This window comes from Alligator mississippiensis, chromosome 2 (assembly GCF_030867095.1).
Source record: "Alligator mississippiensis isolate rAllMis1 chromosome 2, rAllMis1, whole genome shotgun sequence".
In the NCBI taxonomy this organism is placed as follows: domain Eukaryota; kingdom Metazoa; phylum Chordata; order Crocodylia; family Alligatoridae; genus Alligator; species Alligator mississippiensis.
Window position 1 is genome coordinate 100130703 of NC_081825.1, and position 14984 is coordinate 100145686.

Genomic DNA, 14984 nt, shown 5'->3' on the forward strand with positions numbered 1-14984 from the left:
AGCCCCCCCTCCCCACCCTACGCCTTTTTTTTTGTGGTTTCAGAAGTGTCTTCTTGAAAACCATTGTAGTATCTCTACTTACTTGGGAGGGTGAAGAACACAATACAGATTTAAAGGATTAAAATCAGGCTTTCTTATTCCCAGTTACAGGAATTCATACAAGAAAAACATCTGCATAGACATGCTGCAACAGGGTTATCACAAATCCTTCTCGGAGCTCTTCACTCTGATACAGAAGTGGAATGCCTTGAGGGAGGCTGCAGGGCCTGGGTCAGCCATATGGCAGCAAAAGTCCCTGGAGGAGCAGCCTGATAAGCTGGATCAGCTTCACCACTTCCTGACCAGGGCTGAGGCAGCCCAACGAGCAGGTAAATGGGGGAATTGTGGGTAGCATAGCAGCAGGAGCTGCAGCACTGAGTGCCTGAGGGAAGATTTCAAATTGTTTCATGTATGAATTTGAAACATTACTGCTTCTTAGCACATTTCAGCCTTAGTCAACTAAGCTGTATTTATAGAATAAATGATAGGGATTGCAATGCTACAGATATAGTGAGAGGTTCTGTGAAATAGAATGGGAAAGAAAATCTAAAGCGTGTCATGATGTAACTAGAAACCTTGTGATATATTTCTAGTCTTGAGAACATCTCAATTATAATCTTATTCATAATTTCCTTATTTCATTTTTCCCCCTAAAAAGTTGTGTTTGTACTTTCTAAAATATTGTTTCGTGCGATTGCCTTGCTATAATACTGATTTCATAACATGTGGGTTCTGCTAAATATGATTGAATTTAGAATTTTACATTAAAATTGGTTGGTGAACATGTCAGGTAAAACATGATACATAGATATAATATGTCACTTGTGAAGACATAACTCTGAATTACTGTATGATATTTTCTCTACTTCCTAAAATGAATTTACTAAGGTATTCTATTTATTATGCCCTTTTACCATAAACAGTAAATCATGAAATAAATTGTTGTTGTTAGGGTAGAAAACCTAAGGTTTTGAACTGCAACTTGTTTCAGATTTAGATATAATAAACTTTTTATTTTAAGCAAGAAGCAGTCAAAAATGTTTATAAATATCATTGTTCTCCTGTAATTCAAATGTTTTTTCTTTTTAAGTTGAAAATTATTGACCACTATATTTATATTGAATTAATTGTAATTCAAGCTGAGAAACCCTGCTCCAGACCAAGAAAAGAAAGAGTTAATGAACTGTCCTGGCACGGAGCTAAATCCTGGAGGAATGACCCTCTTGTTTGTAGGAATAAAAGAAATAGCTTTTGTACCTGGCCTGTACCTATGACTGAGGGCTTCACCATATTATCTGAAGGTGTACTTCAAGTTTTGCTTCTTATTCAGTTTCCATGCGCACCAAACAGACCTTTTAGGTGGTGTTTTTAGCTTGAGTTAATTGACGTTGGGCATGGGGTGAAACTCAAGTGTTACAGACACTGAAGCTAGTTAGCTACAGATAATTCAGTCATTTTGCTAATACAATTACTCTGTGCTGGTACATCTGAAGACAGGACACCATCACAAAGATTTAGAAGAAGGTACTAACTTATTTTTTCTCTTAGCAATGTAAAGAATTTTTTTGGTCAAATAAGTTACAGTTTGCTGACATCACAAAAATGTCTTCAGTAATATGCATGAAGAAAGAATAGGTATATGGCACATTGGTACTTGGGAGATCATTTCCCTTTTTCATAGCTCAGACCTGAAGAATTATGAAGCTTTTAGTTTTGAAAATAGTTTGAGATCTTACAGTAATAAGCTTTCCTATGAGATTTCAGGCCTGTGCCTTAAGCTGTGATAGAAATATTGCAATAACCAAGTTGCTTACAGTATTTTGGATGAAATCAGATTGTGCAGCAAAAGCTCTGCTGATGTCAATCTCCAGAATGTAAGACTTGACTCTTTCCTAATAGGATATGGTCACAACAGTATTAGGTACTTCCTAATGAGATCCAAAATACCCTGAGAGGGAGCTGCCTATGCAGCCACATATAGCTAGCTGATTGGAAAAACCAAGGACAGGGTTGTATATTAAATCCTATCCTTTTCTGAGGCAGCTCCTTCATGCCTATAAACAGGTGTCTCAGCCTAGTTGTGATCTGCAGCCCAGAAACTCCTCCTGAAGGTGGGCACCTACATCTAATTTATTTCAAAGAGCTAATGACTCTTTACAGGGCTTTTCTTTTTAAATAAGGCTAAAGGAGGAGTAGGTGTTGGTTCCCTAGGCTTCCCTAATACTTGGGTAGTTAGACCACTTGCCCAGAAAGTAGAAGACTATATTTAATTCTCTCCCTTCTGATGATTCAGATCTGTTTCCCAACTCCCTGTTAAAGTGAAGCCAGTGTGTAGAAAAGAATTCAAGATTTACTGGGCCAGAAACAGATAGTAAAAAGGGGCATGGCTGTAGATAGTGGTTACCAGAACCCAGGGATTTCTTCACTAGTGTTCCTGTAGTTTATAGTAACGGTCCTTAGAGCAATGACAGGAATGGAAGATTCTTTCTACTTGGATAGCAGCTCTAAACCCTAAACTATTTTATGATGGAAACACCACACACTACTTCATCCTTATTCTTTCTCACCTGCATTTTAAAAAGCAGTGGGCACTGCAACTGTATTTTGTGAAAAGCCCACTCTTTTAATTGTGTGTGATATACAGTGAGAATAGCTACTGGACTGAGTCCTTCAAACAGATGAAGTGGAGAGACATCTAGTTAGTAAGTGGGCTTAGGTATGAGCTAGATGCTGAGCTGGTCAGCCTATCAAAACAGAAGTACTTTTGGACATACAGGGCATGTCTACACATCATCGTACAGTGACGTTGATATGGTGCTGTGCTTTCATACTTCTTCTTGGAAGTATTAAAGCATAGTGCAGTACAGGTGGTTATTGCACCGTGCATGTGGTGCATGGTTAGATTTCACTGCTACAGTGACATACCTGACAATCACATGTAGATACATGTGATTGCTATATCGCCGTAGCGCACCACGTAGTGATGCAGCACATTGCTATGTCACCATAGGGTGATGTATAGATGCACCCATATAGAGGCAAAACTGTGGACATCTAGGGACCTGTAAGTCAAACACTGAGGGGCCTCTAGCATTTAGCTGCTTCAGGAATTAGGAAGCAGCTAAGTGTGAATTTTCAGAATTGCAATTTTGGATTGATTAATTAATTCATTTATTTAATGTTTATGTGCAGGAGAAATATGAACTGGGAGCTTTATACTCAGACAGTGGGAGACTAAGATCATCTAGGAATGGAGAGGGCATCCAACCAGTGGGAAACAAGGCTGGTAGGACATGTCTTTGGGTGGGATGTAACTGGACACAATTGTATTTCAGCCTGGCAACTAAGTTTAGTCCTTGAGTTATCAGGTGTAAGATAAATTCTTCAAATACTACCAATATCTAGTCATTGTAGTTTGAGAGTGAGAGGCATTTTATGAGAAGCTGTAGGTATATTCTGAAGGTGTGAACAGATGGATAAATTATATCATGTTAAAAGGGAAGGAGAGGGCAGGTGGAATTTACCATGTATCAACAGATCCATGAAAACTGTTTGGTGTGACCACCCAGTAAGTGAAAGCTGTATCAGGGCAAGTTAGCTTTGAATGGAACAGAGCTATGTTACTGCTGTTTTAGCTCCTATTTACCATAGAATACATGGACAAACACAAAAAGGTCCCTGCAGAACAGCTGATATGCTGATATGCAGTAAGTCCCCTTCTTCCTTAACTCAGGATAATTTCCTCATTTGTCCATACCCTGAGCATATGTATGGGATTACTGAGAATCTTATTCAGAGGAATGTCTCATTTTTGGGTGTGCAACAGGTGCCAAACCACTCAGCCATTTCCCAAAATATAACATTTTGCCTGGTGCAGAAGCATTAAATATTACCTTTGAATCTATATGGATCTGATTGCACACATTCCTTATGTGTGCAAGATCTTTTGCCTAGCAGTGTCTGCTGAGCAGTAGGGGTGTGCGAAGCAGGCCCTATTTGATTTGGATTTGGCCCGAATCAGAGATAGAGATTCAATTAATTGATTCAGATCGCTGTCCCTGATTCGACTTGGCTGAATCTGAATCTGAAGATTCGAAGCTGGTTCGGAGAATCAGCGATTCAGACATAGACACAGTTTTAAATGTTTTTTCTACATACCTTGAGGTAGCAGGTGCAGCTCGTGAACACTGCAATGCTGGGGGTCATGGAGCATCCCACAGAAGTGCAGGGGGGGCCCTCTACATGCTTGGCAGAAAACCTGAAAGTGGACTGGAAGTACTTCTGGGTCTGCCAGGGGAGCATGCTGGGCAGCTGCTCTGTGCCCCCTCGGTTCAGCGATTGGCTGCAGGGGGGCCCCAGGTGCCCCCCTAGATCCAGGAGGCACCAGTCACCGAGCCAGGGAGGGCACAGGGGTGCCCCCAGCATGCTCCCCGGTGGACCCGGAAGTGGATCTGAAATGCTTCTGGTCCACTTCTGGGTCTGCTGCCAATCGCGCTGGGAAGCCCCCCGTGCTTCTGTGGGACACTCCATGCACCCCAGCATCACAGCATTCACAAGCCCCTGCTACCTAGAGGTATGTAGAAAAAACATTTAAAGCTGCCTCAGAATCCAACTAGAACTAGATCTAGATCTAGGTTACAGAGGTGGGAGGATGAGAATAGAATGGAATTCAGCACAGACAAGTGCAAGGTACTGCATCTAGGGAGAAGGAACCTACAACATAGCTATAGGCTGGGGAACACCCTTCTCATCAACACAGTGGCTGAAAAGAATCTTGGAGTCATTGCTGACTCCAGGATGGACATAAGCTGCCAATGTGAGGACGCGGTCAGTAAGGCTAACTGCATCTACAGATGCATCACAAGCAGGTCCAGGGAGGTGGTCCTTCCCCTGTATGTGGCACTGGTCAGGCCGCAGTTGGAGTACTGCATCCAGTTCCGGGCGCTGCACTTCAAGAGAGATGTGGCTAACCTTGAGAGGGTCCAGAGGAGGGCCACTCGCATGGTCAGGAGGCAGCAGGCCAGGCCCTACAAAGATAGACTAAAGGGTCTGAATCTATTCAGCCTCCACAAGAGAAGACAGAGGGGATCTGGTGGCCATCTATAAACTCACCAGGGGGGACCAGCAGAAAATAAGTGAGGCTCTGTTCTCCCAGGCACCACCTGGGATAACAAGGAATAACAGCCACAAATTGATTGCGAGTAGGTTCAGGTTTGATATCAGGAGGCATTACTTTACAGTTAGGACTGCCAGGCTCTGGAATGGGCTCCCAAGGGAGGTTGGAACGGGCTCCCCTACCTTGGGGGTCTTCAAGAGGAGGTTGGATAGATATCTGGCTTGGGTATTATGATCCCAGCACTTGTTCCTGCCCAAGGCAGGGGGGTCAGACTTGATGATCTGTTCAGGTCCCTTCCAACCCTAGAAACTATGAAACTATGTCCAAATCTCTGAATCTTTCTGAATTTCTCCAAATTGATTCAGAAGGTTCCAATTCGATTTGGAGAGATTAAAGGGTCCGCTGATTCGATTCGGAGATTCAGCCACCAAATCAGGCCGAATCTCCAAACCGAATCAGGGACCGAAGCTTTGCACAGCCCTACTGAGCAGCACTTGTGTCGTCTTTATCCTTGTGCTACTGTACTCAAGGACAGATTGACTTGGTCTCTCTTTTTTGCTGTTTGGGTCAATGACAGGGAAGTGGATAATGTCTTCCTGCTTACTCCATTGACTGAATTTGTAGATATTATGTTAGTGAGTTTAGATTTGTGACAAAATTCTCTTCTCTTGGCCATCCCAACTTTGCTTAAAATTGCTTGCTTTTTGACTACTACTGTACGCCAGAGTGCCTTTTTTTAACCTAATGTTTGAGTGTAAAGTCTCTTGCTTCAAGCTGTGTTTTTGTGTGATGGAATTATTTCTTAAATGGTAGATATTTTGTCTCTCTGGGCAACTTCTCAGAACTTTTGCTTGGTACACCTATCATTTTCTACTTCAGAGATGATCTACTAAAGTTTTATCTACTGAAGCAGTCTATGAAGGGAGCATCAGATCCAGAAAGATGTTCCTCCAGTCCCCAAAAGTGACTTGATAGAAATTCTACTTCTTGCATCTGGGAGAGATTTGCAACCCTTTCTATAAACTTCTAAACTGGATTGGATGTTACTTGGGAATTTGACACACTGTTCATTTCTTTGGTTCTTTCTAGTCCAGGGAAGAAGATCTGGCACCCTTTGAATAGAGCTCAATCTAGCCTGTCCCTTTACAAAGAGTCATGGACTTTTTGACTTACAAATCATGAATTCAAAAGACTGATAGCACTGGACAGGCTAGGGGGATTGATTGTTTCCTTCCTTCATGAGGTTCTACCTGGAAGTCCATTCCAGCACTGAAGCCTTATATTTACAAAGGCTCATTTTGACACCACTCCCTTAGTCCTGGGCCTATCCATATAAGCTCCTTAACAATGCCAATAGTCCTGTTACTGTCTTCATAAACTGAATGTCCATTATATTGATGCCTTGGGCACAAACCTCTTTGACACCAAAAAAAATCCTTTTAGTATTGATAGTCTCCTATCCTGCCATGGAGAGTCAATTCTAGAAAACCACTCCCAATGACAAAAAACTCCAGAAGATTTCTTCCAGCAGGCATAAAAACTTTGGCATCTCTTCAGTTACGAATTGTCAGTTGATATCCAGCCCTAATCATTAAATATGACTACCTCAGTAGCTTAACTAGGAAAGGGCAAAGGGGGCACCACGTGTTAACTTAGAGGGGGTACCGGTATTGCTCTCTCCACCCAGGAATCTTTGCCATGGCAGGGAGCTGGGCAGGCTCAACACCAGTGGCCAGTAATGTATCTGTGAGGGAGGATGGTGACCAAAGTGAGTGGAATGTGCCCTCTTCTCCACCCCGCTAGGCCTTGGAGTGGGAGGTACAGCCTTGTGCCCAAAACTTATCAGGAAGGTGGGAGGGGAAGTGAACAGGGCAGCAGGAGTGACCTGGGGAGTCCGCACCAGCTGGGATGCTGCACCAGTATGAAGCGAACCCATCCCTAAGCTACAGCGGCCAAGTTCATGCTGCTACTACCAGGAGCCTATAGTAGCTACCACCCAGGCACAGAGAGCAAAGCAAGGTAAGATTCACTTCCCTCTGCTGCTACTCCTACTCTCCAGAGATCTGCATAATGCTTGCCTCTGGCTTCTCTGCCCTAGATGCTGAAATATCTTGTTATGCCTCTAAACTATCTGACCTGGTAGAGAATACCATCGTTCACTGATGGGTTCCAAGAGGCAGCACTACTATCTTCTGGATTGCTTCAGCAGACAACACTTGGCTAATTGTGAGAGTTTGCTGAAGGATTCCAGTCTCAATTCTGTATTCCATAGATGACGCTTATTTGTGACAGACTTGTTTGCCATCAGACAGAGCAACATCCTTTCTTAGTCTCGGAAAGCCATATTAATTAAGATATATTAATTAAGATGCTTTTTTTATCCCTCTGACTAAAGATCTTCTCTGTTCTGTTCCTTCCCAACTCCAATGCCTAAAATCAGAGAGTGAATCAGACACAAATAAGACTTCAGTGATACTTAAAGCCCATCCTTGGGTGAAACAGCATTAGTTCCAGGCCTACTTTATTCATCCACGTAGCTGCTCATTTGAGGACAGCTGGCAGGAATTGTTCCACAGAAATCCTAAGAGACCTTGATACAGAGCAGAAAACCTTTCTTCAGTATTATATACAGATCCCAGTGAAAGAGATTTTTCATTGGTACATCACAATGAGGTATCAATGAAAGTTGGGCAGGAGCCATATTTTTTAAAAAAATCACAGGAAAATCCTTTTTATTTTTCATTTGAAATGCAGTGATAAAATATCTGTTTCACAAAAAATCTTAATATTTCAGGAAAAAAACATTTCAGATAAATATTTTATTTCTATTTGATGTGTATATTAAATGATGGAAATATTAACATGCAATGTGATTTCAATAAAAGAAGAAAATGCTTGTCTTTGCTAAGTTTTTTATTTTCAATTTTTCTATTGAAACAAAATTTTGTTGAAATAGATTAATTTCTATAAAGTTTCATTTTTGATTATGATGGACATTTCCTGACAGAATAATATTCCTATAAAGAATATCCTACTACTTCTAGTTTCAACCCATTGTAGTTGTACATTTCAAAAGTTCTGGGTTACATCTGTTAGTTCAAACTACCTTATCAAGGCCCATTTAGCTGCCATTTTTGCTTACTATCTATCTTCTTGTTGCAAACTTGTACAGCATTCTCTCATTCCATTTCAAAACTTGTAAAAGTAATTATTCATATCTATCCCCCCAGTCAGAAGCTTCCCTTCCCTGAAGATGTCAGTGTAGTTATGCTAGACTTCATGGACACACACTCCCCCCTCCTCTACCCACCCAATTTGAATTCTTATCCAAGTGTTCATCACATCTAACTCAGAAATGTTTACTGTGTTGTAAGAGCTATTCCATAGTTGTATTTCTGACTCCTCCAAACTTCTCTCTGTCCATTCACTTGGTATCTCATTACTTGCTCTCCCATACTACTGGGCCTCATTTAATAAGGAGTCTGAATAAAAAAACTATATCATGTTAGTTTGCTATTCTAATATCAACACAAATAAAAACTATTTATTTCCTGATTCTAGGAACACATTTTAAAAAATCAGAAAGGTCAAAGTTTTAATGAGTGACCCGTGAGGAAAATTATTTTCTTGTCCAATATTTATTTCCTTCTTCAGTGCTAAAAGTTCACTTGAGTAAATCAGTTCTTTTCCATTGTCAGAATGATCTCAATGAATTTCTAGATACAAAATATCCTGGATTTTAAAATCTAGATGGAAATAAAGCTTTTAAAGGTCCATTGTTGTTAATTTTGTTTTTTGTGACATCAGCCCATTTGGCCAGTTTCTGTCCAAAGCAATTATACAGAAATGGTTGTCTTTGTGCAATTCTCATTGTTATTCACTGGCAGGATAGTCATTGGAGGGTCACATTAAGGTTCATTCAATCAAAGCTGTGCCAGTAACAATAGTCAGCCTCAGGTCAGTTTCATCTCCTGAGATTTGTAGGGCAGCTACCTGAAGTTATTTGTATAATTTTACGTAGCATTACTGCCTTGATATTTTGTAATAAAAAGATTTTAAAGATAGACTATTTATATCTAGTACTATTTCCTCAATGGGAAATCTTTTTCTTTTCCCTTTTCTTTTTGTCTTTTTTGTAGTACCTGTTCTGTGCATGTATAGTATGTATCACGAAGTATTCTTTAGATTTACTTTGACTTAAGGAACAGACAGAAGTGACAATTTCACCCAATCTGGCCCCTGAAAGTACGGTACAGCTGTGACCAAACAAGTGTACAACTGCAGAGTGCTTTAAAAGATCCCGATTCTGTGAAAATCTGAACCCTTATTGCATACAGGTTATAACCGTTATAACTTGTGTCTGTACCACCTTTCAGCTGGGCATTGTCTTAAAAATGGGAGTGGGGAAAGGGAGTCTGGGTTTTTTTCAGCTGGCACTGGAGGGTGGGGCGGGTGTACTGGATCCCCCTTGAGGTGGAGGGGTCTCCAATCCACTCATCTGACTCTCCAGCACCAGCTGGGGAACCCCCAGAACAAGATCCCTCTGCTCCTTTTACCCCCTTGCATTCTGAAAACAGTGCCAGGGCTGGGAGGGGAGAGGGTCATTGCTAGGAGAAACGGGCTGCAGGCTCACAGGCAGTAACTGCATTCCTCAACCCCCAGGACCAAGCAGTGAACTTCTGTTGGGTCAGGGGAATCATTGTAATTCCTGGTGCTTCCTGCAAAGTGTTATGAATTACAACAGGGAGCTGTTCTTCTGTCTCTACCTTCAGTTTAAGGTGTATTGTTTATAAAAAAAACTATTAATGATTAGTTATATCAAGTACATATAATTGCTTCTTCATGATGACCTTGCATCCCACTTTTGGAAAAATCTTCAAAGGTAGTGTTCATTGCCATATGCAAGTGCCTTCTATTAGATTTTGTATAAGTGACCTTACATGCCTAAGTGTGATCCAGTTCCAATTGCTTGAGTCTCTGAAGAACTGTTAATACAAAAGGACTTCCTTTTTCTTGTTGTCTTTTTTTGTGAATCAATCTCAAGAGTAAGATGATGGAATACTTGAGGGAACTCTATGCTTAATATTGTTTGCTCAGAGCATAGGGTTTACACTGGTAGGCTGCATAGGCCTATAAGCCCAACTTTAAGATCTAACATCAAATAAGATGTCTGTTCTTCTGGAGCAGAGATGACCCTAGCACGGTGCAGGGTCTGGGGCAGATCAGCCTGTGTGGCGCCCAAACATGAAGAAGCTGGTGGGGGTGGCTAGCAGCTGGATGCAAAGCCGGCGGTCAGCAGTACAAAATCACCAGCACTAGGCGGGCCCTGCAGAAGGGGCCATGGCCACTCTGCCCAGCTCTGCGGGGCCCTCCAAAGTGTGGGGACCAGGGCAGTTGCTCTGATTCGTGCCCCACTCCTGCCCCCACCCTGGGATGGCCCTGTCCTGGAGGGACATGAAATGATGACTTCCATCTTCAAATTCGGGCATATTTAGGTTTCCTAGCAACAAGGAGTCTTTTGTCAGATGCATTAAAGTCTAGAGGTCTAGCCAGGGGTCTTCTATAAATATAAAGCCTCACTAACATCAAGAACACCAGTTCAAATAAATGACCCTCTAGTAAAAAGTGGTGTCAAGCCAAAAATTCAGTTTTTATAAAACATATTTCTGCAACTCGTGGATATCAGGGATTTCTCAGGTATCTAAAACTAAATAGACACCTGCTCACATAGTCAGAAAGTTCTTCCTAATATTTAACTTAAATTTCCTTTGTTACAGTTCTTCTAATGCTCTGGAATCTGTATGGACTTACAGCAGTTTTCTGGGCTCATTTCAAAGTGCTGGTTTTGACCTGCAAGGCCTTAAACAGTCTGGGCCCTACATACTTAAGGAACTGATTTCTCCCTTATGTTCCATCACAATTCCTAAATCTAGCTGTGAGTAAACTTCTGCACACCAAGTTTGTGTGGCAAAACACATAGGAAGTTGTTCTCAAGAGCTGCTCCTCTACTATGGACTCCCCTGCCATTGTGGTATATCAGTCATGTTCCAGCATTGTGTAGGATCTTTTTATTTAAGCAGGCCTTCATCACATGGAGTTAATTTGGGAGTTATTATCTGGGCAGTTTTTCCCATTATGTGACAGGGTGGCAGAAACACCCTGTCACGAAAATGCAGGGGGAAACAAAGAAAAGAAACTTATCAGGGTAGAAACTGGACAAAAGGTGAACTGCAGCAAGCCTGGATGGGAAGGACACCAGGCCCCAGCTCATCAGAGGAAATGGCTGATCAAAAGCTGCTGCAGCAAACCCAGCTGCTCCAGTTCAAGCCCAGAGCAGGAAGAGAGACATAGCCAGTGAGAAGAAAGGAGCTGCAATGAAGACCCGGAGAGGGAACAGCTGGAAAGGCAGCTAATCACGCGCTGCCACGGCAAGCACAGCTGGTTCAAGAGGGAAATGTAAAGGGATGCCGAGAGTGCAGTTGGCATCAGTCCTGGGAAGAAAAGAAGAGAGAAGACATGGTGAAGAGAGAGAAAGCCAGTGTGAGGAGGAACCAACCCCAGGGCTTGGAGGGGAGTCCTAACATCCGACTTACCTGGTGAGATCCAGTGACAAGACAGAGGAGAATTCCTCATTGGTATGTTGAGCCTCAGGGGGTAAAGATAACCGCTTTGGGAACCTATGGAGACAGGAATGAGATTACACCCTGGAGAGGGTAAATCCTGCCAACCCTGAAGGTTAAGGGTAGGATTTGATCTAGGAATGGCTGTCTTGGTACCCTTACGGGGAGAACGGGGCAAGTGGCTGAGGTAGAGGGATACCCTCAACAGAAAGTACATAAGACTGGGACTAGAATCCTCAGTCTGATAGATGAAGAACAACATGTCCGGAACATCAGGTGTGGTATGGGCAGGGTATGGGGATGGTAGAGGCCTGCGAAGAGGAGCTGACCTCATGAGCCTATAACAGATCTTTTGTCTCTCAAGAGTAGTGTCTAGACACCTCTTTTTCTAATATCAAGATGTGGCAGGCGAGTTTCTAGGGACAGGACACATCCCATTCCAGCAGAAAGAGACAACTTGACTCCAGACAGCGTGTCACCGACCTCTCACACATTACATATTATTTATTTTAATATTTTATCTGTCTTCTATTTATTATTGTCACCTTCTCTTGTAGAGAGGGAGAAACACAAAACTATTAAGTAGTAGTAGTAGAAATAATAATAATTTAATCCTAGTACTACTTGACATAGAAGATAGTCAGTTGCCACTCTCTTTATAGCAACTAGTTTTTTTGTTGGAAGATTATCAGATCTTTCCCTCAGTCTTTTCTTCTCTGAACCAATAATCTCAGATCTTCCAGCCTTTCTTCATATGTCATGTTTTTAAGGCAGCTGATAATTTTTCTACCTTTGAACCTTTTTCCAGTTTGTACACCTCTCCCCCTAAAGAGTGGTGTCCCAAACTGGACACAATACTCTAGGTGAGGCCTTACCAGTGCTGAATAAAATGGAAAAATCACTTTCCATGATCTAAATGTGACATTCCTGGTTAATACATCTCAGTATGCTATTGGCTTTAAAAGAAAAAAACAAACAAACAATACTACTCTGTTGACTCAGCTTGCAGTTCATGATAGCCTCCCCAGGTCTTTCACTACAGTATTGTAATTTAGCCAGTTCTTCCATATTTTTAGACTGATCAGGATTCAATTTTTATGAGTAAACACTGATAAACATCTATTTCACCTCTCACCCCCAAGCCAATGAAAAAATATTTCCATCATTAATAATAAAAATTTATAGAAAAGGGACTTAAGAAAAGTGAAGTGTATGACAGCAGGAGGAGTAGTCCTACAGAACTGTGTGACTGTAGTTTGGACTGCAACTCCCAGAAACCACAGGATTGGGAACAAAGGAAGAGGAAGTTTCAAAGCAGAGAAAAGAACTACAGGCAAGCAGTGCTGGGACTGATGGCATCTTTGCTGCTTAGCTAGTGGTGGTCCTGTAGTATTTACATTTGTCATTAATAAATTGTCTGTCACCCACACCCTTAATTTTGCATAATCCTGAACATTTAAATCAATAATAATCAAAATAAAGATTAATATTATCCATCCAAATTATTAAAAAATAAAAATCAAATTCTGCCAAGTCTATTTATTCTGTATTTGTGAATTTGGTTGTTCCATACTTTGTATTTGTCCTTATTCATAGTTAGTAGGGTCAGAAGGGACCTGAGCAGATCATCAAGTCTGACCCCCTTCCACAGGCAGAAAAGAATGCTGGGGTCAGACAGCCCCGGCAAGGTGTCTATCTAGCCTCCTCTTAAAGACCCCCAGGGTAGAAGCGAGGACCACTTCCCTTGGAAGTTGGTTCCAGATCCTAGCTGGCCTGACTGTGAAGTAGTGCCTTCTGATATCCAGCCTGAATCTGCTGTCTGTCAGCTTATGGCCGTTGTTCCTTGTTACTCCCGGTAGTGCTTGGGGGAACAGGGACTCTCCCATTGCCTGCTGGTCTCCCTTGGCCAGTTTATAGATGGCCACCAGATCCCCCCTCAGCCTCCTCTTGTGGAGGCTGAACAGGTTCAGATCCCGTAGCCTATCCTCATAGGACTTGCCCAGCTGCCCCTTGATCATGCGAGTGGCCCTCCTCTGGACCCTCTCGATGTTGTCCACATCCCTCCTGAAGTGCGGCGCCCAGAACTGGACACAGTACTCCAACTGGGGCCTAACCAAGGTCGCATAGAGGGGGAGGATCACCTCCTTGGACCTGCTCGTGATGCATCTGTGGATGCATGACAAGGTGCGGTTAGCCTTTCTGACTGCATCCCCACATTGGCGGCCCATGTTCATCTTTGAGTCAATAATGACTCCAAGATCCTTTTCTGCCTCTGTGCTGGTGAGAGGGGAGTTACCTAGCCTGTAGGTGTGCTGCTGGTTCTTCCTCTCCAGGTGCAGTACCTTGTACTTGTCAGTGTTGAAACCCATCCTATTCTCATCCGCCCACCTCTGTAACCTGTCCAGATCTAATTACAGCTTGTCCCTCCCCTCTAGCATGCCCACCTCCCCCCACATCTTAGTGACATCTGTGAATTTGAACAAGGTGCTATTCACCCCCTCATCCAAGTCACTGATGAAGATGTTGAACAGCGCAAGTCCAAGGACTGAGCCCTGTGAAACCCCACTGCCCACATCCTCCTAGGTCGAAAAAGACCCGTCCACCACCACTGTCTGGGTATAGCCCTCCAGCCAATTGGCAACCCATCTGACCATCTAGGGATCAACACCACAGTCACCTAATTTTTTAATGAGAATGGGGTGAGAAACAGTGTCAAAGGCTTTTCTAAAGTCCAGAAAGACTACATCTACCACAACACCTGTGTCCAAGGATTTAGTGACCTGATCATAGAAGGCTACCAGGTTGGTCTGACAGGACAGTCTGACAGGTTGGTCTGACTACACAGTCCGGTGGGTGGCGAATTGGCTAGAGGGTCGCACCCAGAGAGTCGTGGTGGATGGGTCGGCTTCGACCTGGAAGGGTGTGGGCAGTGGGGTCCCGCAGGGCTCGGTCCTTGGACCGATACTCTTTAATGTCTTCATCAGCGACTTGGACGAGGGAGTGAAATGTACTCTGTCCAAGTTTGCGGATGACACAAAGCTATGGGGAGAAGTGGACACGCCGGAGGGCAGCGAACAGCTGCAAGCAGACCTTGGATAGGTTGGACAAGTGGGCAGAAAACAACAGAATGCAGTTCAACAAGGAGAAATGCAAAGTGCTACACCTAGGGAGGAAATATGTCCAGCACACCTACAGCCTAGGGAATGACC

General features: G+C 42.8%; 1 protein-coding gene across 6 annotated transcripts in view; it reads left to right on the forward strand.

Moving 5' to 3' along the window:
* Window positions 1-14984, forward strand: part of TTC29 (tetratricopeptide repeat domain 29) — a 364566-nt gene that overhangs the window by 175021 nt on the left and 174561 nt on the right. For all 6 annotated transcript variants that reach the window (XM_059722003.1, XM_059721998.1, XM_059721999.1 and 3 more), the window contains one exon: window positions 145-368. In XM_059722003.1, the coding sequence (XP_059577986.1) occupies window positions 145-368 (224 nt within the window). The remainder of the gene's footprint in view (window positions 1-144; window positions 369-14984) is intronic.